At 35.7% G+C, this 24,259-nt stretch overlaps 1 protein-coding gene across 17 annotated transcripts in view; it reads left to right on the top strand.

The window, feature by feature from the left end:
- TCF12 (transcription factor 12) overlaps positions 1-24,259 on the top strand; it is a 390,613-nt gene that overhangs the window by 357,456 nt on the left and 8,898 nt on the right. For 7 of the 17 annotated variants that reach the window (XM_033108034.1, XM_033108033.1, XM_033108032.1 and 4 more), the window contains 6 exons: positions 7,218-7,291; positions 8,303-8,374; positions 9,105-9,311; positions 17,456-17,570; positions 18,482-18,662; positions 22,955-23,187. In XM_033108034.1, the coding sequence (XP_032963925.1) occupies positions 7,218-7,291; positions 8,303-8,374; positions 9,105-9,311; positions 17,456-17,570; positions 18,482-18,662; positions 22,955-23,187 (882 nt within the window). The remainder of the gene's footprint in view (positions 1-7,217; positions 7,292-8,302; positions 8,375-9,104; positions 9,312-17,455; positions 17,571-18,481; positions 18,663-22,954; positions 23,188-24,259) is intronic. The other 10 variants (XM_033108039.1, XM_033108047.1, XM_033108043.1 and 7 more) reach the window with 6 other exon arrangements.

Genomic DNA, 24,259 nt, shown 5'->3' with positions numbered 1-24,259 from the left:
GTAAAATGGAGAATTAAAGTCTTAGACCTATTTTTTTTTTCAAAAAATAATGGTCCAAAGTAGATTCTCAGATTCCCTCCTCCATCTTTAGTTGATGTTTAATGGATAATATTCTCTTTTCCCCTTTAATTCAGTGATTAATGAAAATCTATGGACTGTTGAATTGTATAATGAAGGTATTAATAGACTTCTTTTTCAATTCAGCCATCTAATTAAAGAAAAATATTTTCATATACCTCTGCTGAAATAGCAAATCAAAGACTGATTTTGTGCAGGTGTGTCTCCTTCCCATCTTCTATATCTAGTGTTTCCTTGGTATCAACACACACACACACTCTCTCTCTCTCTCACACACACTCACACTCTCACACCCCAAATTGGCAGGGATGAAAAGAGGAAAAAAGGAAATCAGCACTATGTGGTAAAGTATTCACAGTTGAAGGGAAAATTAAAAAGATGGAACAAAACAGAGCTCATATATAATGTGGAAATTGATGTGTTCCTTGTGTAGCAGTGGCCTATTTTCTAGAGTAAAAAATTCTACCCACTACCATATTTCCCTGAAAATAAGACCTAACCGGAAATTAAGCCCTAGCATGATTTTTCAAAATGCTCATAATATAAGCCCTACCCCCAAAATAAGCCCCAGTTAAGATCATCAGCCAGACAGACACATTTAGTACGTCCGTTGCAACACACGATAGACGTATTAAACTATAAAATAATAATATTAATACATAATTAAATGTAAGTAAATAATATTGACATTCATACTTAAATGATAATATAAATTATAATTAAGTGTTTGTAAATACCCAAGCGCGAACCTTTGGACGAGAGGTAAACGCCTGTGTAAACAGATGAACTCGAGACTTACTGCCGAATGACCAATCGGAGTACAGACACAACACACAAATAACATGCACACTTGGTAACGAATGGACGTGGTTGTGTCTAATATGAATCTTCATAATGCAATACGTCATTTGTTGTAACAGACATACTTAATGCACTCATGTGAAAATTTCTGAATTTTGGTGCCTGCAATTTTTCGTCACTTGTTTGTGGACCATCATTCTTAACTATCATCATTTTTGTTGCCACTCTTGTCTCATAAGTCTTCAGTTAACACTTGATTTAATGGTAGACTTAAAGGGAATAATATTTTGACCCCCAGACAAGATGAGTGCAAAAAGAAAGAGTTATTCCTTCGAGTACAAGAAAGGAATCATGGAGGACTCCTGGGGCAAGAATCTTACAGCTTTCTACAAAGTCGGAGAAGTTGGATCTCCGACTGGTCTGGAAATGGCAAGCAGAGTACGATAACCTCAGTCAACAGGTGGACGAGGGAAATGCTAAGAAGCCCAAGTGTGGATCAGGTCAACCACCATTATTTCCTGAGCTGGAAGACATCATCTGTGAACGGATTGCTGACAGGAGAATAAAGGCTTTGGTTGTGCACAGAGCTGATATTCAAGCATTTGCCCTTGCAATGGCACCACAGTTAGAAATATCCCCAGAAGAATTCAAAGCATCACAGCACTGGCTGGATGGCTTCCTTCAGCCATATGAACTGTCTCTTAAGATCGACAGCACTGTTCAAGCTTGGAAGATACTGAAGTTATGAAACATGCACTTACATTCAAGTCCTTTGTTGATGGCATCAACTTTTCTAAATACCAACTCTCCAACATGATTGCTGTGGATGAAACTGCAGTGTTTATGGGCCAAGGATCTCAAACGACAATTGATCAGAGGGGTGCCTCGTCAATCTACATTCCCTCCACTGGTTATGAAAGTGCACGTGTTACCTGTATTTTGGCAATTCATCTGGATGGAAAGAAAGCCCTACGTCTAATCATCACTAAGGGCAAGAAAGATAAGGTTGAACGTGTTTCAGGCATTTATGTCCTTGAAACTGAAAAGGCCTGGTGGACACAAGCAGTTATAAGGAAGTAGGTTGATTTAATGCTGCCATTTGTTTTGCGAGGTGGCCAAAGAGGTCTGCTAGTCTGGGATTCAGCCAGCACTCACCGTGCTAAAGACATGAAGAGCTTCCTTGCAGAGAGAATAGATCAAATAATGATTCCCACAGGAATGACTGCCTATCTCCAGACTCTTGATATTACAAAAACAAGCCATTCAAGGACCATTTGCGCATGGAAATCAATGACTACATTGAAAATAGAATGGAGAGTAATCAGTGTGGAAACTGTGAAGCCTAGCCTGCAAGAGATCGTGACTTGGGTGAAGAATTCATGGAATAAAATCTCTGACAGCTGTGTTGCCAATGCACTACGAGCAGGTTATGGACAAGAAGTGCTCATTTAAGGAGACTCTATTGCTGGACATGAGAGATTGGGGCCAATGATTCTACAGGAAATGGAGTCGCAAGAAATTCAAGCCAGAATTTGGGGTTTGGAGAGTTGTGACGATGTTCCAGAAGAAGATGACATGACTGTATTTGAATAAATGTAGATTTTTGTACATGAAAAAATAAGACATCGCCTGAAAATAAGCCCTAATGTGTCTTTTGGAGCAAAAACTAATACAAGACCCAGTCTTATTTTGGGGGAAATAACAGTATGTGCTCTCCATACTTGCTCTATCCCTTATGCCTTGTCAGTCAGACTGAGCACAAGCCTTCTAAGGACAGATACACAGATGCAGAACCCACACAGGCAACTTCTAAGGTAATCATCATTTTTGCTTAAATCCCACTTATTTTCATGGGAACTTTTCAGGCCAAAAACATGCATTTCTACTTACAGAATGCTTATGAAGAAGCTTCTGAATGATATTGTATCATTTAGGATGCTTTAGGCTAAAAGAAAGAGAAACTCTTGTCTGGACTAGCTTAAATAACAAGGGGATTGGTTATCTTGTAGAACAGGGAGCCCATAGAAGAGCGAGTTCCTGGACCAATATGTCAGGACTCCTGCTCTACCTCTTTGCAGTTCTTCCTCAGGCTTGTGGAAGACAGCAGTTCAAGGTACCACATGCAGACATAACAATGTCCAATAAAAGAAAAGGGACCATCTTTTTCTTGTCTTTTAAAGAATCTTTTTCCAGAAGCCTCTTAACAGATTTGCCTCATGACTCATGGGCCAGCATTGGACCTAACACAGTTGCTCACAGCAGACGTGGGACCACCATGTTTATCTTAGACATCAGGATTTATCCCGAGAGCTAAGAATGTAATTACTCTTCCTGGTTCACACTAGGAAATGATAGACACACACACACCCCTTGTGAACAAAATCAGATCTGTGGCAGCAAGGCAGAAGAGAAAAATGGCTGTGTCTATTACAGTTGTCATTTGGGAAAAGACAACGAGTGTTTGAGTTAAGAGAATGTGTTCACTAAGGGAACTTGGAGAGCAGACAATCAAAACTATGTTTTGAGTTTCTCTATCTCCTTCTGGAATATAAACGAATAAAAGTTTAATGACTACAGTACTTAATAGCAATCTTCAGAACAGCCACATAAAAATAAAGAGAGGAGATAGGAAAGAAAGGATTCCTCAGTTTTACCCGTTTAATCAATGAGATATTTTTGTCATCTGTCAGTGTGCCTGGTCTTAAAGCAATTATCTGACTTCAGCTTTAGTTGAGAAAATAAGACAAATACATAAAAATAGAACCATCAAAATGCGCTCTAAAGTAACATGCTCGGGATAGACTTCATGAAGAGAGTAAGATTTACAAAGGAGAAAGTGCTCTCCGGGTATAAAGCGAAAGCGTAACAAAGGTCTGGATATAAGAAAGTGAGTGACCTGTTCATCCACAGCCATTGAGATGGTTGATTATAAATTCATCATGTAAGGACATGTGACGCACTAAAATGGAAAGGTTGGCTGGGGCCAGATTGCTGAAAGCAAAGCATTAAATGCTGCCTTAAGGATTATCCAGCCTTTCCCAAGCATTGGGGAATCTCATGAAAGTTTGAATGTGGGATGAGATTACAAAGGGAAACAACTAACAAAATAAGAAAATGCATGGTAAATGGTCCTAAGAATTTCTCTCAGCTACATGGAATGTTAGGATCTCTTCTCTAAATTTATTAACCAGTTTGATTAGGTAAATACTAAGTCCCACTCAGAATAAGAACATATCAGAAACACTGGATGAGTTTTAGATTTAGTAATCAAAGAAAGCCTTTCCAGATTTTGTAGCCAAATAATTTGATCTGTTATCCTAGTCACCTAGCTAGCTTGTTTTCTGGAAATGGTCAATAAATTTTAATATCAAGTAGGTTTATTATAATCCTTCTTGAATTAGAACTAGTTTTTTCTGTAAGCCCAGGGTACTTACAGAAATTCTTAGCTACAAGATAGTTGAAAGCTTATGCCTGTCTAATAGAAGGAGGTGTAAACCCAAAACCTCTATATATGCTACCACCAGATAACAGGTAACATGGAAGGAGGCTGGGGTGGGGGGAATATCCTATTCTCTAGGAAATCCCTGAGGTTTCCAGCCTTTGCTCTTTTGTTTTTCTGTATTTGTGCAATGATGCTACAATTAGTGATTATAAGCTAGAGATACCAATTCTATGTGTCCTTTTTCTTCATTGATTACACGATAGAGCTACCATCAGGAAGAAATAATAATAATGTTCCATAGTCAGAAAGACCTTTAGGCTCATGAAGTAAGTACTTTCGTTTACCTCGTTGGTGGCCTTGTAAGGCAGATTAAAGAATGAATGAATGAATAAATAAATAAATAAGTGTGCCTATATTATAGTCAGGACTTATAAAATGAATTGGTAGTACAGAACAACAAGAATACACTTTCACTAATTCCATGCCCCCCCTTTGACTTATGCCAGCCATAGGCTTGATATCTGCCAAAATAACTCTTAACTGCCCAGCCACCCCCTTTGTGACCAATAGCGTGAATTCTTGAAATGACCAAGTGGGGTTGTAGGAAGTCTGTCCATGAAATACAACTTGGCATTTGTATGACGTTAAAACAGAAATCAGTGATTTAACCATGGTGATATTTTGTTTTAACCAATTATGTTACTTACAGTGGGCAGCCCCATCTAAAATAAAAACAAACTAGGTTTGAGTATATGTGTACTTTTCCAGTTTAATGAATTGCATTTTGGACATAGACTTTAGTATAGTTTCTTCATATTACTATCAAAAACTAATGTAGGTGATTTCCTACCTGAGTAATTCAGTAATCTCATTCCTCAATACTAAGCTAGTGAAGAAACAGCAAAAATTGCCTGTTTTGCAAAGAAGATGTATTCTAACAATTCTGAGGTGATTAAACATAAAACTTGTATTACTGTTCCACACAAATTAAGAAATTTGATTATCAGCCTCCTATCAGGCTTATCATTCAAGGGGGTTGGAAAGATGGAGTAAAATTATTGAAAATAAAATATTGTAAACATTAAGGAAACTATTTTAAAAATGATGTAGAGTCTTTTTCTAATTAGATTATGATTAACCTCTTACCCACATAAGAATTCATAATTCTGCATCAGTGCTATGAAAGTACTAATGTATTGAAATCAGTGGTAAAGTGTTGGCTGATTATTTTTATATGAATTCTTCGTATACTCAGTTACTGGGTTTTTCTGGTTGCCAAATTCTATTTGTTAATTATAAAATTAATCCACAAGCTTTTGTTTCAATGAGCAGTTTTAGATTGTCCTTAATTTGTGTAGTTGAATTATAATTACATTTGTATGTCTAACAGGGAGCCTTTATTGGTCCCCAAAATTATTTACTTATAGGTAAAAAATAAAAAATAATGGTTAGCTGATGCAGCACATAACATACTTTTTCTTACAATTTTAACATTTAAGATTTTTCTGTATAATCCCAACAGTATGCCTATGATTAATTGTGAAATATAAACAGGTTATTAAGAATCTATGTATCCAAATTTTCAACTTGCAAAATATATATGATTGATGGGAATGCAATTACTAGATTATTCAGCTAAAGTGAATTATAATAGTTCCAATTTACCGTAAGTTTTTGGTTTCCTAAATGTGGCAAATTAACCTGTAACAGCAGGCTCCAGTGGGACATGTTTAAAATTAATTTAGCAATAAGTGAGACAAATTAAGTAAACCTTCAACTTCTCCAACTTCAGATTTCTAATATAATACAGGTTGTCACTAAAGCTGTTACTAAGAACAATAATATATATATTTATTGAATGGTTCATTATTTTCTGGAAATAACTTATTTTACAAGGTACAATCATGAAATAGTTAAGATATTTCATCAATTGTTCTTTTTCCTTTAAAGCTATTTTAGCATGAGCATTGAAACACTGCATTGCTCCCCAACGTATGGATGAATTCATTCCTTTATTTTTCTTACTTTTTTTTTCTTTTTATTTCTACTCTGAGCTTGTATCCTTTCTTTTTCTATCTTCAGTTTTTATTATATTGCTACTTTTCTAAAGTTGAAGAATAGTGAAAATTTAATATAATTATTCCCAATTACATAATGTGTTTTGGTGTAAATTATGTTGGGAAAATTTTTAACATATGATCCTAAATGCCTTTGCAATCACTTGAAATTGGTATATTTGTACATTACTAAAGGCACAAGTTAATATGACCCTTTGGAAAACAGTTGGGCCTTATGAATTAAGGATCATAAATATGTTCATACCTTTTAATTCAGAATGTTACTTATCCCCATGACACATTCCCAAAAAGAAAAAAAAAACAGTAATATTTGCCATTCATAGTATAATAATACTCATTTACTATACATAATAGTCACTTGAAAGCAACCAAAATATCCAGCAATGAGGTTATGGTGATTAAAAAAATTGTGATCTAGAGAATCAGGTAAATATTAGCATAATCATTAATAGCATTATCTTAAAGACTATGTAAAATCATGGGGGGGCAGAATTTTAAATTATGTATACTTTTAAGTACATTTTCTCAAGATATATGTGCACATCGGCAAAGTCTGAAGAATATGCAAATACAAAAGTAGTTATGTTTTTAAAGTATAGTTATTGTCTCAATTTCCTACACTGTTGTATTAATAATGAAAAAGATTTTTTTTAATGTGCTGGACCTGTAAGTAGCTAATACTATGCTGAAGGCCAAACAAAACTTTTCATATAAACTTATATACAGTTACTAAATAACTTTATCCTTTCCTTCAGAACATTATTCAGATACCAGAGCTAACCAAGGTGTGTGGATGCTTTGGGGTTTTGTTTTAACAGGTACCAGTCAATGGCCCAGACCTGGAGGGCAAGCTCCTTCATCCCCAAGCTATGAAAACTCCCTCCACTCCCTGGTAAGAGTCTCTTAGAAATATATAGGTCACTTTTATCTTTTATCTAATAGTATGCAGTTCTTTTTTTTTTTCTTTCAGTAAATCTTTGAGTAACAATGAAAAAAACAGTAGGATAGCATTACACGCGAATTCTTTGCTAACAAATGGCCTGATTTAGTTGAACAATATAAGACACATTGGGTGTGCCTTTTGCCATTTGCTCTTTGGGATATCAGGCTTCTGGTCTAAGGGCAGCTGGTGTTAAAATAGCATTATGGGTTTTTAGTTTCTTTGAAAAATCTAGGGCTTAATTTTTCTATACTTTTACATTCATTTACATATAAGAGGAAACTAAACACACGCACACCAAGTAAAAGCAAGAAAACTAGTCCAGCAATGCAAAATGGTTGTATTTTACTTTCTCATGAAGTATAGTTTGCTACATTTCCATTAAAATTTTTAAATGTAACAGCAGTCATCTTTTTCATGAAGAATGTTATTTCACCATGTTTTCTTTTTAAAAATGTATTGCACAAATTGTACAAGTAAAACGTTATTTAACAAACAAAGCAGTAGAATAAAGGAGCTTGTCTAGGTATTGAGCGTGAAGAATTTGTGGTTGAATGTTAACTACTATTGGTTTTCTATGCTTACCACAGAATTATAAAATATTGTAAAAGCAAAATAAGGATGACTTGATGGAATGCTAAGTCATACTATCGTTCAGTAATTCCAGGTTGCAAATAGAAAAGTTCTTTTTCTGTGACTAACAGAACATTTTAAATTAAAGGAAAGTTTTCTTCTCTCATATTTTGCAAGCAAATATAAGCAATTTGTGCTATTTAGATGCTAACCTTATAACTTCGCTGTTAAATCCCAGCCTTCTCATACCTTAATACAAGTAGATCTCTCAGGTCTCCGCGTTCACTTTACTAACATGTTATGCTGACATGCACATAAGCTATTTCCTCATCTCTTTTGGAGTTAATCTTAACCTGTGCTTTGCCTCCTGTTCTGTCTTGACTTTGCCAGAAAAATCGAGTTGAGCAGCAACTTCACGAGCATTTGCAAGATGCAATGTCCTTCTTAAAGGATGTCTGTGAGGTACTATTTCTTTTAGATGGTGCCTTTTTGTGTTTCAATTAATTATACTTCCTATTATCCATTTAAAATCTTCAATCCTGTACAAACTCCAAAGTCTTTTAAAATCAAACAATGACTGTTTCTGTTTTGTAACAGTATATAAGAAGAGACTTTTGTTCTCTTCTGTTATTCAGAATGATTCTTTTTAAACGAGCTCTACTGGCATGTGCTTTTGATTTTAAAAATGCTAATATGTTTGTGTATGGGGCATGTATGTATCCACAGACAGACAATATCATTTCCTCAGTTTTGTGAAAGAGCATATTTGGATATGTTCACTATTTTAGATAGTATGCATTATTCACTTAAAATTGCCACTTAAACTTGATGGATTTGAGAGTGCGTCCCTAAATTGCCCTCATTTCAAAGATCAGTATTAAACTACAGGTTATCTTCTTTTATCACCTATAGCTGACTATCAGACACAGTACAGTAGCCTTCATCCTTTGTAGAAGCTAAAAGAAAGAATCTCATGGTAGATGGGTAAATTTGTTTCTGAAGCTTTGTTAATTTAGCACAGTCTATTTTCTTTGATTGTTGATTTGTAGTATAGGTAGTTGCTTTTGAAGCTACTTGTTACTACATTTCACTTGCTGTCTTCCATATATCCCAAAGTAAGCAACGTAGCAGTTTAGTGAATTTAACAGATACCAGCAATAACCTCCATGTTTCTTTTTTTCAATCCCTCCAGCAATCTCGAATGGAAGATCGTTTAGACAGACTGGATGATGCTATCCATGTGCTGCGGAATCATGCCGTGGGACCTTCTACCAGTTTGCCTGCTGGTCACAGTGATATACACAGTTTATTGGGACCATCCCACAATGCACCAATTGGAAGCCTCAATTCAAACTATGGTGGATCAAGCCTTGTTCCAAGCAGTCGATCTGCTTCAATGGTAAAATAGTGCTCATCTTTTTGTAATAATCCCTAAAGCCTATTGTCCTAAATGTTTTTCATGAAATCTTTGGGGGAGAGTGTCCTTCTTTTTGAAGGGAAGGTAGAGTGGCTTTTAAGAATTTCCTTTACTGTGTTGGGCAGGGTCATTGGCTGAGCATTGGCCCTTAAAATCCTGCTATGATCATGTGCAAAAAGCAGAAACTTTCTGTAGAGATCATTTGAGCTTAAACTTGGATTTTTTTTTTTCCAGATGCATAGTAATGGGCAGAACAGTTTTTGCCTTGAAATAGTGTATAGGAAGTCTGAATAGCAAAAGCAGCAAAGCAAGACTGGATTTCAAGGGTTCTGGTCTAGCAAAGCTGTTTATTATAGTTTGGAACAAGCCTTCAATAGCAGAAGGAATGTGGAATTATTTGTACAGTCCAAATTCAAGCTTTACTCCCAAATGAAGAAAAAATGTTGGGGTAGTTTTAAGAATGGCTATAATTTAAGTGACAATGAAAGGAAACAATTTTAGATTAATCCCCAAAGAGAATAAAATAATTCAGTCCATCTTTTTAAAGACATGGTAATTCTTTAGAGGGAAAAAAGTAAAATTCTGTAGCTACGCATCAAAAATTCTATGTTGAATGTCTTACATTATTTTTTTATCCAAATTGTCTTTTAAAGGAATGAAGCTCCTTTTGAACTTGCTATTTAACTGATACCATGTGTTTGCATGTTTATGGCATGGTTTTTAAGATTCATTGCATGTTGTGAAATATTCTCCTAAGAAACAGATTTCTAGCTGTAAGCCATGTGATCAAGGCTAAAACTCACCTATCATCAAAATAATTAGGTGCCCCAAATGCTGACAGCTTGTGTTCTGTAAAATAGGATTGTTTCCAGATTTTCACATTCACATGTCAGACAGCCATTTATACTCATTTTGGAGCCGCTGAAGTAAACCCGGTTTCCTGAGAACAGCGTTGTCAGCAATGTGGGTGACACTAGATGCCTACATATCTTAACAACCAGTTTTTTGGTTTTGGTTTTGTTTTTTTAATGTCAATAAATCTTGAAATTCAGTATTCTTTAAAATTAATTTTTGTTGCTATTGATAAGCTAATAAATGTGTGAACATTTGTAGATTGTTAAACTCATAGAAATAGGGAGTTTTATTATCACTGTTAGTAGTAGTAGTAATAAAATAATTTTAATAGAATAATACTACAGCGTTTGTTACAAATTCAAATGTGTAGAATATAAGACTATCATTTTATTGAAATACTATTTACCCTTTAGAAGAATGACTTGAAAATCAGTATATTTGAATCCCAAGTTTCTCTTACTACAACATTTGCTGTTCTTATTCCTCAACTCTTACTCATTTTTAATTCTTCACTGTGTATGGTTTACTGTTCTTATTTATCTGCTACAATATTTGATATATCTCTGGTTCTTCCCAAGTGGCTGTGTTCCAGTAAAACTTTATTTACAAAAAAAAGATTCCTTTATTTGTATAAAATGGAACTTATATCTTTGGGAGGTTGTTTTTACCAACTCTGGATATCGGTTGGGAAGGAAATTTTTCAAAATCCAATCCTCCAAAGCCATGTAGAAACCTAGCACGTTTTTAAAAGAGAGGGAAAAATTGTTTCATTAGATAACTGCCCTGAAGCTTTTAATTAAGAAAGTAGCTCACATTATATCCTCTAGGAATATAATTCCTGCTTCAGAGCATTTACGAAAGGGCCGCCACAGATATTCTTTAAAAGGGAAAAAAATTCAAAGTAGTCTAGAAAAAAAAGTCTTAAACGTAAGGTAAGCCTGGCTTCATCTGAGCAGCAGCATCGATGCCACAGCATCAGGCCAAGCTATTACTCGGTGTACCTGTCTATCACGGTCTTCTCTTCAGTTCTTACTACTTTCTTAGAGGACACAGAGCCAATGAAAATCTGCTAGACATCCTCTGCCGTGTTCACTTCACTCAGACACAGCATTAGTGAGGGTGGAGATTTAGATGTTTCAGCCAGGCTTACCCTCAAAATATAAAATTATTAACTGACAAATTCTGGCACTGTCAGGTGAAGCAATATTCATCTGGTAGCCTTCTGAAATAAACTCTGTAGCTGTGACTTCTCAGCTCTTATTGTCAGCAAAAACACGGAAGGGTGGAATAAAATAAAGATCAGAGTCAGCCGGTGACTCTCCCAGCTAAGTCTTAGACATGCTGTCAAGGAAGACACTTATCCCGGTGTCTCTATCCGTGTGTGTGGACTTCCATCAGTACGGCCAGGAGCCTTGCCTACATGCCCAGTACCCACCATGGAATCAACTCTTTGCATATCCTTGGAGGGTGTGTGATTTGGGGGGACATACTGTTGTAACTATTGCCAGCCATCATCAAGAGAGAATCTCCTGCTTTTATTATCCCTTCTTGCCCCCATAGATTGTAACTGATCATAACTAAGAAATGACACAATTTTACATTCTGGAATCACTTCTTTTTTTGTCATTTAACTTTTTGGTAGTGTATATACTTTTCCTCAGCATTAACATAAATTACTATTTGTTTTAGTAATTTAGTAACTCTTAAAAAGGGAAGTTACTTGGCCAAAATTATAAAATAACCATAGAACTATCAGTTTATCATCAATTCTGTGTCACCGCATAGAATTTTTGAAGTCTGATTCTCAAAATATTCATTTTTCACCATTCTATTTTCTGCAGAGTAGAATTCTAATAAGCATGAATACCATTTTAGTAACTCCATAGAACATTCAGATATTTTTGTTCTAATGGATTTTTGCCCTACTGAGCATTTACTATAAATCACCGTCCTAATTGCAGGTTTTAAATATGATATACTTTTTCTCCTAGAATTTAATAGGGTCAGCATACTTTTTTGAGAAAGGCCAAATAATAATTATTTTCAGCTTTACAAACTACATAGTCTCTGTCATAGCTTTTGAACTCTGACATTGTAACATGAAAGCAGCCATAGATACTACAAATGGGTGTGGCTGTGTTACAGTCAAACTTTATTATTACCAAAAAGGGTTCCTTTATTTGTAAAAAAACAAAAACAGACCAAACTTGACCCATAGACCATACTTTCCCAGTCCCTGATTTAAACATAAATTAGATTCACAGTGCAGGAAACCAGGGTTAGCAAGTTTTCTTTTGGGTTTTTTTTTTTTGTTTTTTTTGAGCCTATAACTTTTTGCTTATTTTTTTTTTTTTAATGAATAGTTTGGGAGTTTTGTTAAAGTAGTTAGATTATTTGAGGTGAGCCAGAATGCTCCGGGAGTGGAAGAATAAGAGTTGATGGCAGGATAAAAGTGGTACAGAGAGCTCAACTCCCAGCCTGCATTGCTATCAAAACTACTTGTGGTGTAAAAACTACATGGACAGGTTAACCAAAGTAGTGTTCTTGGTCAAGGAAATAGCTTTGTTGCTGACAACCTTTATTTCTATTGTCTTTAATTTTAACAAGAGTGTGCCAGCAGGTCATCCACAGCTGATAGTATTTATCTGTAGGGCATCAGTCTCATTGTCTTATAGATGAAATAATTGTCTAGTTTAACTGAACAGACTTGACTGTGTCAAAGTTTAGAATTAAATGAGGTTTCAGGCACGAAATGCTTTTAACATTTTAACTACCTAATATACACAAAAATTAAATTTCCTAAGAGATTATTATATTGGGAAAAGAAACTAAGAAATGGGTAGTTCCTACTTCTTTTTGTGTAATTAGTGTAACTAGCCTTGCATAATTTTAATATTTGCTCATATTTTTTAATGGGGTTAACATTTTCATTTACTTAATTTCCTATTCCTTTTCAGTACTTTTGATGATTTCTCCATACTTGGTTAATGCAAATATAAAACTTAAGACTTTTCATCAGACGCTTTTATTGGGATGTGATTTATCGTTGAAATTTTAGGGCACAAAATCAGGGTTTTTAGAACTACTAAAATGTCAGCATTGGACTTTAGTTTTGCTCCCATTTATATAGTGTAAGAATAAACTCTTGGAATAAACTGCTGACAAGAAAAAATACTGGTATTAAGCAGAAAACTGAAAAGGAGTAGAATCGTTATTTTCATTTGGGTGTTACAAAGAGTTCTCAGCAATGTAAAATTATTGTATGTCACATCTTTTTATGGCTGTCATATCTAAAATACTGAGGCCCATTGAGATAAACCCATGATAGCACTTTTATCTTTAATAACAAAGTACTCAGTTATTCTTCAGTGATTTCAACTTCAAACAAAACTAAGTTAGATTAGGAGCTTTTTGTATTAATAGAAGAGCAGCTTTGTGCAAATCTTTAAAAGTTCTTATTTATGATATAGGATGAAATTCCATCCATGAGGTCTTTTGATTTTTTTGTTGTTGTTGTTATAAGTCCTGAGGGAATTTAATGCAGGCATATCTCTCTCTCTGTTTTTTCTTTTCTTTCTTTTTTTTTTTTTTGGTATTGCTTGAGTTTATTGTTGTTTAAGCTGTGGTTGGAGATGAGTGGTATTCTTGTATGAGAGCAGAGAAAATAATGTTAAATCGTGGAATTTAAAACTACCTTATATGATTTAAAAATATAAATCATGTCTATTTTCCAAATCCTAAAGCAGTTAGAGAAACTATTTTTTCTAAAATCTAAGAGACTTTAAGATTATTAAAAATTAACAGGCAAATAGGGTATAATATTTTGTTTAAAATTAGTACTTTTGTTACTTACCAAAATAAATTTGGAATCATTTTAATCTTATGTTTAAATAGTATTTAATTTAATTAGTATAGGTTTGTATAGTGTAAAAACTGTGTCTAGGTGTCAGCCGAATTGAAGGAGTTTATTTTTAACTGTATTTTACTTCTAACCTATTTTTTCTTAAATGGGCAATTTAGAATTTTTTTCTTTCATTAAGACCACATTATAGTGCTTTTAAGGATTTTAATAACCAGTTTTTTAAATTAAAAATTGTTCAAAATGGCAACATTTTTTTAAGTTGGAAGACCATGCAGCTTATAAATTATGGAAATATCATTAAAAAGGAAACATAACAGATGGAATTCTGCCAAGTTCCTAGCATAAAACCTCTCTTCAGGTAAAACAAAATACATATAGTACATAAAGATCCTTTAATCAGCTTGTAGATTAGTGCTGATTAATTTAAATCATTAGTATTCAGTAAATAGTACAAATATAATAAATTATTAGAATAGAATTCAGAATCAGAAGAATTCATACTGAGTACTTTTCAGTCTGTTCCTTAATTCATAAGACCCCTTATTCATCAACTAATTAGATTTAACATTTTTCCCTTGTGGGTCTAAAGCCATTGGCCAAATTAAATGAAAACAGGTCCCCTTGTAGGGTACTACCACAAAAGTAAGGCCATACACAGATTGTGAAGATTTAGAATTCAGGATGATGTCATTTAATGGGATGGTCCTTTTATTCTGAAATGGAGCTCTTCAAAATCATTGAAAGTTTGAGCATAGCAGGCCAAAGGGTTTGCCTTCCTCTGTTTCTCCCTTGTAGAAGCAGCCTGTCAGCTGTATGCTAACGAGATGAACAATTAAACAGGGTCCTTCCTATCTGACTGGCCTCACAGGCTCTGAGCTCAGACAAAGAACTGTTTATACACCTGGTGTGTGTGTGTGTGTGTGTGTGTGTACGTGTGTACACACACACACAGAGCCATTTGAATGGGTAGCTGCAGATTAAAGGAAGGAGGCGGGAGCCAGGGTGAGCAAGGGTTAAAGAGAACTGGAAGAACTGTGAAAGTCAAATTCTCCAGAAAATACATGAGGGCCATTTGCAAGGGGAATCAAGTTACAAAGAAAAAGTTCCTGCTAACTTCATTAACATGAAAAACTCCAGACTTCAATCGTTTTGCTAGTCTAAGGCCAATTTTTAAAGGTTTAATTTTTTTTCTTTTGGAAGCCAGTGATGTAGGTTGGTGTGAGAAAATACTTAGTTTGTAGAAGTCCATAAAGACAAAAGTATTTGCTGGCATTCATATCCCAAAACAAATTGAGTAACATTTCTGATTTTCCTTCAGGGCAAGTCAAAATCCCTAAGGTTTATTGTTTAGATAATGATCCTTTGTCTGCCAAGCCTTTCATCAGAAAGGAGGTGCTAGAACATTTTTATTAGTTGAGATTTAGAAAAATCAAAGAATTATTTATATTAATGAAGTAAAAAGAAATAAGAATTCAGCAGATGCATCATCACTCAAATGAGTGAAAATTCAGTTTGTTACTGTTCAATGATGACTGTCTTACAGAGCTGTAAAATGAGTTTCACGCATAGAATATATAGTAAATATACATGTTTAAATTGTTTAATTTTAAAAGATTATTTCCTTTTAAATTACTTGGTATGATAACTCAAAATACTAGGTAAGAGCAGAAATAGCACATATTACCAAAATCATAGGAAGTTTTAAGATTATGACAAACACAGAAATTTTAGCTTTTGCTTTATCCTGCAGTGATTTCTTTAGCCAGTCACAATTGTTCTAGTAATATTTTTATCTTTAGAATCGGCCTCGGATCTTAAGGTCTCAAAGAATTTGCAACTATATATTATACATTTATACAATATCTGTTTTTATAAAATGGGGTTTTTGAACTGACCTTCCCCTTGGATTACTGAGTTGGTTCATAGCTAGCAAGACAGCACCTTGTGTGTCAAGAATAAACATGACCAGGATGCCCTGGAGACAGGATAGCATGAAACATTTTCAAAATAATATTCTCTTTCGAGTATAATTTTCACAATCCACTTTTTCACTGGTTGTTAGGTTTAGTTCTTCAGATTTTTCTCAAGTGTTTTGGAGGAGAAATCTAAAGGCTTAGGGAAGATTTCAAGTGGGAAGGAGATAAATCTGCCATAGTTTCTGTGGACCCTTCTCAGTTTTAAGATTTTATGATTCTAATGCGTGATGAAGTTGTGTGGTTTAGAAAAAAGGATATAGTCATGCTTGATCATCTAAGGGGTTAGTGATACAACTAATCCTCAGCAATGACTAATCCTCAAATAATTTTAAAAGTGGTTATGGGATACATTAAATGGGTTTTTAAAAATTACATTAAAGATAAAAATAAGGGTAGAGGACAGACAGTTCTTTAAAGGAGTGGTAGAAAACCTGATATGTTCTCATTTGGTCCACTAAATGGCCTGCATTGCCTAAAACTTGGGTTTCTTTTGTATAGCTCATAAGAAACCAAAGGATAAACTTGTATAGAGGTATTTATACCTCTTAGGGTAAAATCCATACAAAGTCATGAAAGATAAAAAGGTATATTAATTACTCAAGAGGAATTCAAAGCTGGGCAATTTACTGGGATTGAAGGATTTATTGAAAAACAGTGGTTCTCATGTATAACTCCAGGCAATAAACCTCTTTAATTAAAGGCTTAATCTTCGAGGTGACATGTCTGCTACTGTTGTAATAAAAAGCTTCATTTGTAACTAAAAATAATGCAACAGCCAAACACGTGGTGGTGGTTGCCTGCCTTACCTTCCCATTTCAAGTTAATTGGGACTTCCGTAAATTTGATTAAAACTGAGCATAAAAATACATGGTATTTTTGTTGCCTGGCAATGTAGAACTTTTGTTTTCAGTTATTTTAACTTTGTGTTGCCTTATGTTGCTCTTTAAAAATTTTTGAGGGAAGGCACTTAGAGGAAGAAAAACAAGATACTATGTGTGTGTGAGGAAAGGACACGCCAAAGTATAGATAAATATTATTAGTTGGAATCTAGCAATATTTTCTTAAATGCAAATTCATGCATACTTTAGTATATTTCAGTAGTATGTGGAATAGATTTTCGCATTGGCTGGCAGAGGATTATTAATAGATCCTATAATGTATAGTGCTTTATGGCTTCTGGAGTGCCTTGTCTCTATTAGCTCATTTGCTGCAACTTTCTGTGGGATATAAAGTTTGGAAGTTGGAATTTAATTTTTTTAAAAATAAATTTGTAGCTAATATCAAGTCTTTTGAAATCCAAAATCCAGGAAAGTGGCATGCAAGAAAAGTGGCTAAATTCAGATGAGTACTGTTGTTTTCTCTATTAAACCCCGTAAGAGAATTTAAACAATATTGCCCCTGAACTGTCTTGCCTTTTTTTTTTTTAACTTTAGGTTGGAACTCATCGAGAAGATTCTGTCAGTCTCAATGGCAATCATTCAGTCCTGTCTAGTGCAGTCACTGCTTCAAGCACAGACTTGAACCATAAGACACAAGAAAATTATAGAGGTAACTTTATTGTTGGTTCTCAGCAGTAACAGACAGATGTCATTTGGAACACTGTCACCTTTCTCACACACATACTGACATCTGTGAATCAAGAGTCATCTTAGGTGGGAGAATTCCAAACAGTTGTGTTACTGCCTGAATGTGGAGGGAAGGTATTTAGGGTTCCAGTTGGCCCGTTGGGCTGGGCAAATTGTAGGTACTTACTAATGGATAGAACCACTTGCACACTGTTCTTCAGTTGTTACTGGTCTTTTTCTTACCTGTTCCTGCTTCTGTCACGTATGTCTTCCTTAATCACGTCCCCTCATGACTGAGTCTCCCTGATCCCTAGAGACAGTGGGAAAGATACATCTCGAGTATGTTGAGAGCTCTGAGTGATAATAGCTGTTGTTTAGAAACAGTTCAGTTGTAGAAACAGCTCTGTTAAAAAGCAAACCAATCAATGTTATAATAGAGGTTATAAATAAATACAAATAAGCTAATATTAAGAATACCAAAGTAAAGTTCTCCCAGTTATATTTAACCATGGTGCCTATTTTATTGTATTTATCCAGGAAAATGTTAAAGCTTATTTCCTTTACCTGGGCAGAATCTTACAAGTCAGTTTCTAAAAATCCATCAAGTTTCTCATACCTTGTTCGGTTGTTAAATAGTGCCTGAAAGTTAGCATTCGACTGCTCATCAAGGCCAGGCTTGTGCTTTTAAATACAGATGCTTTAAAAAATTGTTTTCTCTAAGGTTTTTGGGCATGTTTTTTCTAAGTCTAAATATATACTTTTCCTGTATCTTCAGATTTCTCTCATAGCCCTGTAACAACTAGTATTTACCATCTAGAAAGCTTTTAACTATCTTCGTTCTAATTCATAAATGACTCTAGACATTTATTTTGTATTTCTTTGCCTCTTTGTTAGGTGGCTTGCAAAGTCAGTCTGGAACTGTGGTTCCAACAGAAATCAAGACTGAAAACAAAGAGAAAGATGAAAACCTTCATGAACCTCCTTCATCGGATGACATGAAATCAGATGATGAATCCTCCCAAAAAGATATCAAGGTTTCATCTAGAGGCAGAACAAGGTATTTGTTAGCATCCAGGTATTAAATTTTACTCATTTGCCATGGGTGAAAATACTTGGAAAATTGAAGGGTGTCACGCATTTATTAAGTGTCAGCTGTGTTCTAAATACTGTGTTGCGACTTTATGTTGTTCTTTCATCCTCAGCAGCTCCCTAACGGAATCATGAAGCTGACTGCAAAATTATGTTTTCTATTATACCACACTATTTTAGGGGCTACATATAAAAAAGAATTAGATCTCTCTGCTCAGTGCTTTTGTCTGTAAAACAGAGGACAAAATAGCTAAGACAAATTGTGCAGTATAGACACTTCATCAATAAATATTGGAACATATTGTTTCAAGGCAAAGTATATGGTAAGATTATCGTATGATTTAAACCAGGGGTTGGCAAACTATAGCCGATGGGCCAAATCCAGCCCACTGCCTATTTTTATAAATAAGTTTTATTGAAACACCTCCACATCCCATTTATTTACATATTGTCTATGGCTGCTTTTGCAGTGCAGTATATTAGTAGCAGTTTTGAGTAGTTGCTGCAGAAACCAGATGGCCCACAAAGCTAAAAATATTTACTATCTGGCCCTTTATAGAAAAAATTTGCCAACTCCTGGTTTAAACCATGATTTGGGAAGAGTGTGGAAAAGGAAGTACTCCACGTGGACTGATGTGTTTGGGGAAGGTTTTCTAGAAATTGGACTTGACCCTGCTTTGAAGTATGGATATTGCCTCACTATTAGTTTCAAATGATTTCCATATTCTTCCCTCAGATTTTTCTTCTAATTCTACATTAAAACTAGATGATTTGGTATATTTATGGTCCATCCTGTTTCTTGGTGTATATATTCATTTATCAATAATATGTCTATATTATGTACATTTATACTATAAACATGGTTCTTTGTATTTTTTGTATTAAATTATGGTGCAAAGAAGATTACAGTGAGTATGGTAGAAATAACTAAAAGAACCAGTTTGGTCCTTCCTGTATTCACATACTTGAAAGGTATCTTTTTGCCTTTGACATTCTCACTATTTTCAACTCTTAAACATTTCTCTTGGGAAAAATTGAATCTTAAGATTCTAATAATATCATTTTAATATGCATTGTACTCAGTTGTACAGAGGCATGAAGAAGTGAAAACTAGGTCATGGAATCTAGAGACCACTCCTTTGAGGCATCTTAATTCTTTCATAGTTTTATTATTCAAATATAATTTTAAGGGAAGTAATGTGCATGATTTTTCTTCATTCATTCTCATCCTGTAGGTCAGAGGTTGGTAAAATTTCTGTGTAAAAGGCCAGATAAGTACGTATTTTTGCTTTTGTGGACCATATGGTCTCTGTCCACAGCTACTCACTTCTGCCCTTGTAGCAGAAAAGCAGCCATAGACAGTACGTAAATGAATAGGCTGCCTCTTCCAATGAACTTTTATTCACGAAAACAGGTAGCCAGCTCACCAGCCATAATTTATTGAACCCTGTTATAGGTCATCAGAAATTGAGAAAGCAGTATAATAGGTCACTAATTAATAATATGTCCTTTGGACAAAGTGAAACTAACTTGGGTTTTACTCATGGAAGATGGCAGAGCGGGTAAACGCTGTGCTTGGCACCTAATGACCACATTAAAATTACAACTAAATTACAGAACAGTCAACCTGGAGAACCAGCTGAAGACTAGCCAAACAGAACTCCTATAACTAAGGATACAAGGAAGAGGCCATGTCAAGACTGAAAAAAATACTTAAAACTTACAGGGAGGCCATAGTATTTAGCAATTCATTAAACTCACACTAAACCTGAAAATAAAACAAAGCTCTCTGAGCTTTTGGTTCCTTCTCTAAAAAGGGAATTCTTGTTGTGGGATTCTTGTGGGAATAAACTGAAAACCATGCATATAAAGCCCTCTTCACACTGTGTCATACTCAGTAAATACACTATAGTTGTTATGATGATGGTGATTTTAGGGGTGTGGTGTAGGTTTGCTTCTGTGGGACACCATCCTGGATCTTTGTCATTCCACTGTCACTACTTGGCTATGGAATCCTGGGGAGGTCACTGATTTCTCAGGATCTTGCAGTGGTTTTCAACGCTGCTACAAACACTCCTGAAACATTTTTGAAGTACAAGTGACTGGTCCCCCAGCCCAAGCTCACTAAATCAGTATCTCAGATAGTGGGACCTTTGGAAGCTATATTTTTGCTCAGTGCTCCTGAAGATGCTGCTAAATGGCCACATTTGGAAATCTTTGGGCTCGATGATTTGTAAAAGTCCCATTGAAGTCCAACAGCTAGTGATTCTTTGTTACTAAATACTCTTATGTAATTCTTGACAATTAGCTAGTAAGAATCTATTTTGTACTTACTCTTTATTCCAAGGAGTTAGAGGTATTAAAAAAGAGGTGGAAACATCTGTTCTCTGTGCACATCATTTTAAGGTTCTGCTCAGTAATTTATTTCTGAAATGTAAATAGAATTTTCTAAAATTTATTCCAAAGCATTTCCCTCAAATGTGTTTTTCTGATATCTTAGTGCATTTTCCCTACAGAAATTTGGAAAATACATAAAAGTATACACACAACTCACAAGAAACTCCACTACCCAGACTTAACCACTGTTTACTTTTCAATGAATATCTCATTTTCCATAAATGTAGTTTAAATTGGAATTAAACTGGGTATAATTTTTATAATTTCAACTGTTTTCATTTAACAGTGTAATTTTAACATTATCATCTAAGCCTGACTGTTTTCTGCAATGCAGAAGAATACTTTTACCAAAACGTTTTCTCATGCCCCTTGGTAATCAGTATCTTCTCCTATCCCCTGGCAGCCATTGGTCTGCTTTCCATCACCATAGTTTTGTCTTTTCTAGACGTCCTGTAAATGGAATCATACAGTATATAGTCTTTTGTGTCTGGCGTCTTTTACTTGGCATAATCTGCAGCTTAATTTTTTTTAGAGTTTACATAGTAGACCATTGTCTAGATATACTGTATTTATCTAACCCACCTCCTATTATTGGACGCCAGTGTGTTGCTAATATAATATTTCTGTTGGATCAACTTCCTTTACATAAATTTCTATGTACATCTCTAATTATATCCTTAGGATGAATTTCTTAAGTTGGAATTGCTGAGTAAGAGGTAATGAAGATTTTAGGTCTTTGGATTTATTTTGCCAGTTTGTCCTTCAGAAAAATTGTTCTGGTTCACCTGTGTTTTAAATCATCACCACTGATGGAGATACTGATGGAGATGCTTCTCTCATTCTGTGTCTTTTTTTTTTTTTTAATTGGGGAAGGGGAACAGGACTTTATTGGGGAACAGTGTGTACTTCCAGGCCTTTTTCTCCAAGTCAAGTTGTTGTCCTTTCAATCTTAGTTGTGGAGGGTGCCATTCAGCTTCAGGTTGTTGTCCTTTCAATCTTAGTTGTGGAGGGCGCAGCTCAACTCCAGGTCCAGTTGCCGTTTCTAGTTGCAGGGGGCACAGCCCACCATCCCTTGCGGGAGTCGAACCGGCAACCTTGTAGTTGAGAGGATGCACTCCAACCAACTGAGCCATTCTGGAGCTCAGCGGCAGCTCAGCTCAAAAGGTGCCGTGTTCAATCTTAGTTGGAGGGGGCGCTGCCCACCATCCCTTGCGGGACTCGAGGAATTGAACTGGCAACCTTGTTGTTGAGAGCCCACTGGCCCACGTGGGAATCGAACTGGCAGCCTTCAGAGTTAGGAGCACGGAGCGCCAACCGCCTGAGCCACCGGGCCGGCCCCTCTCACTCTATGTCTTAAGCTTTTCTTCCTCTTCACCAGGTGACTGCCAGAATATATTTAAGAGCACAGGTTATGCAAATTAATACATTGATGTACTTCTCAAACTTTAATGTACGTGAATGAGCTGTGGATCTTGTTAAAATGTAGCTTCTGATGCAGTAGGTTTGAGTAGAACCTGAGATCCCAGTTTTAACCAGCTCCTCGTGATGCTCATGCTGCTGAGCACGTTGTGAGTGGCAGGTGCTAGAAGAGGATGTAGTCGTTCCGATTTTGTTTATGAAGAGTTTCACTACTGTGGAGAAGTCTTCATGCTATAATGTGCAATGAAGAAAGCATTTAAAAATGGATGTGGTGTAATTTCAACTATCTAACTCTATATGTGCATTAAAGGAAGACTGGAAAGAATCGTGAAGTGTAGCTATCACTGGTTGGTAAAATGTATAGGTAATTTTCATTTCCATCTTTATACTTTATAATTTTGTACATTAAGCCTATCTGTGCTTTATAGGGGACCTAATAGAAGTTGTTACTTTGTTTTCCAGCAGCACTAATGAAGATGAGGATTTGAACCCAGAACAGAAGATAGAAAGGGAGAAGGAAAGGCGGATGGCTAACAATGCCAGAGAACGCTTGCGTGTGCGGGATATTAATGAGGCATTCAAAGAGCTTGGTCGAATGTGTCAGCTTCATTTAAAGAGTGAAAAACCCCAAACAAAGCTTCTTATTCTTCATCAGGCCGTGGCAGTCATTCTTAGTCTAGAACAGCAAGTCAGAGGTAAGTAGGTTCAGCAGAGATCCATAACGTTCTGCCTCAGGTGGGCAGACAGGCCAGTTGTGCGTCTTCTGAACCAAGGTTCTCTCTAGTTCTCTCGCCTCTGTCTGACTGTGTTGGCCAGTATCCATAGGCTGCGTGCTTCCCACAGATCGGTAGAGAGTAGCCCTGTGTAACTGCGGAGAACAGCCACCTCCGCCTGCTGCTCTGCGCCTTTTGTTCTTACTGACCCTGATCTCCCACACTGTTGATTTACCTTCCTGGACCTGTCCTCCCTCTCTCCTCTGTGCTCAGTGTCTTGCCTGCCTTCCCCTGGGGCACCTACTAGGTGTACTGCTTAACAGGAAGCCTGGCCATGGCTCCTCTTGCTCTGCCTCATACGGATGTCCTTTATGCGCAGGTCAGCAAGGTCTCAGGGCTTCTTTGTTTATCTCTGATGAGGAATTCCATGAACTTGGGAGGCCAGTGTGTCCCTGAGGGCAAAAGTGTGATTTATATAGGCCCATCCACTGCTGACTCTGACAACTCCCCCAGCTGTTTTCCTTTTCAAGAGTTTTGATGGAATCCTGAAGATACTTTGAAACTTCATTTTTTGAATAAACATTTATTGCACACCTCCTCTGTCCTAACCAGCTATGTGCTAGACCCCAAGTTATCGATTAATGCAAGCCCTTGAAAGGTTCTACAGTTGATCTTGCTCTTTTGCATATTACTTATATATCATCTTACCCAAAGTTACGAATGCTTCATACTAAGCCTTTTTGCAAAGAATTTTTAGATGTGACCTTAAGTTTCAGCCCCTACCTCTAGCCTCTCTTCATTGAGAGCAATTCTGTCTTTCTTATTTATTGGATTTTTGTGTAAGAGTTTATTTAAAAAGACAGTTGGAAAAGAAAAAAGAACAGGAGTGGACAGATGGATGACAACTATATAGTCATGGACCTTCAGTATTGGTTCCAGGAGGACTACTCTTTTTAAAGAAACCAGAGTTAGAGAACTGGAACACATTTTCAGAAAAACATACAATAGTAATTAAATATCCATCCACTTTCCTCCAATATATTTAATTAATGAG

Source organism: Rhinolophus ferrumequinum, chromosome 6, assembly GCF_004115265.2.
Source record: "Rhinolophus ferrumequinum isolate MPI-CBG mRhiFer1 chromosome 6, mRhiFer1_v1.p, whole genome shotgun sequence".
NCBI classification, from domain to species: domain Eukaryota; kingdom Metazoa; phylum Chordata; class Mammalia; order Chiroptera; family Rhinolophidae; genus Rhinolophus; species Rhinolophus ferrumequinum.
This window is presented reverse-complemented; position numbering and strand designations above follow the sequence as displayed.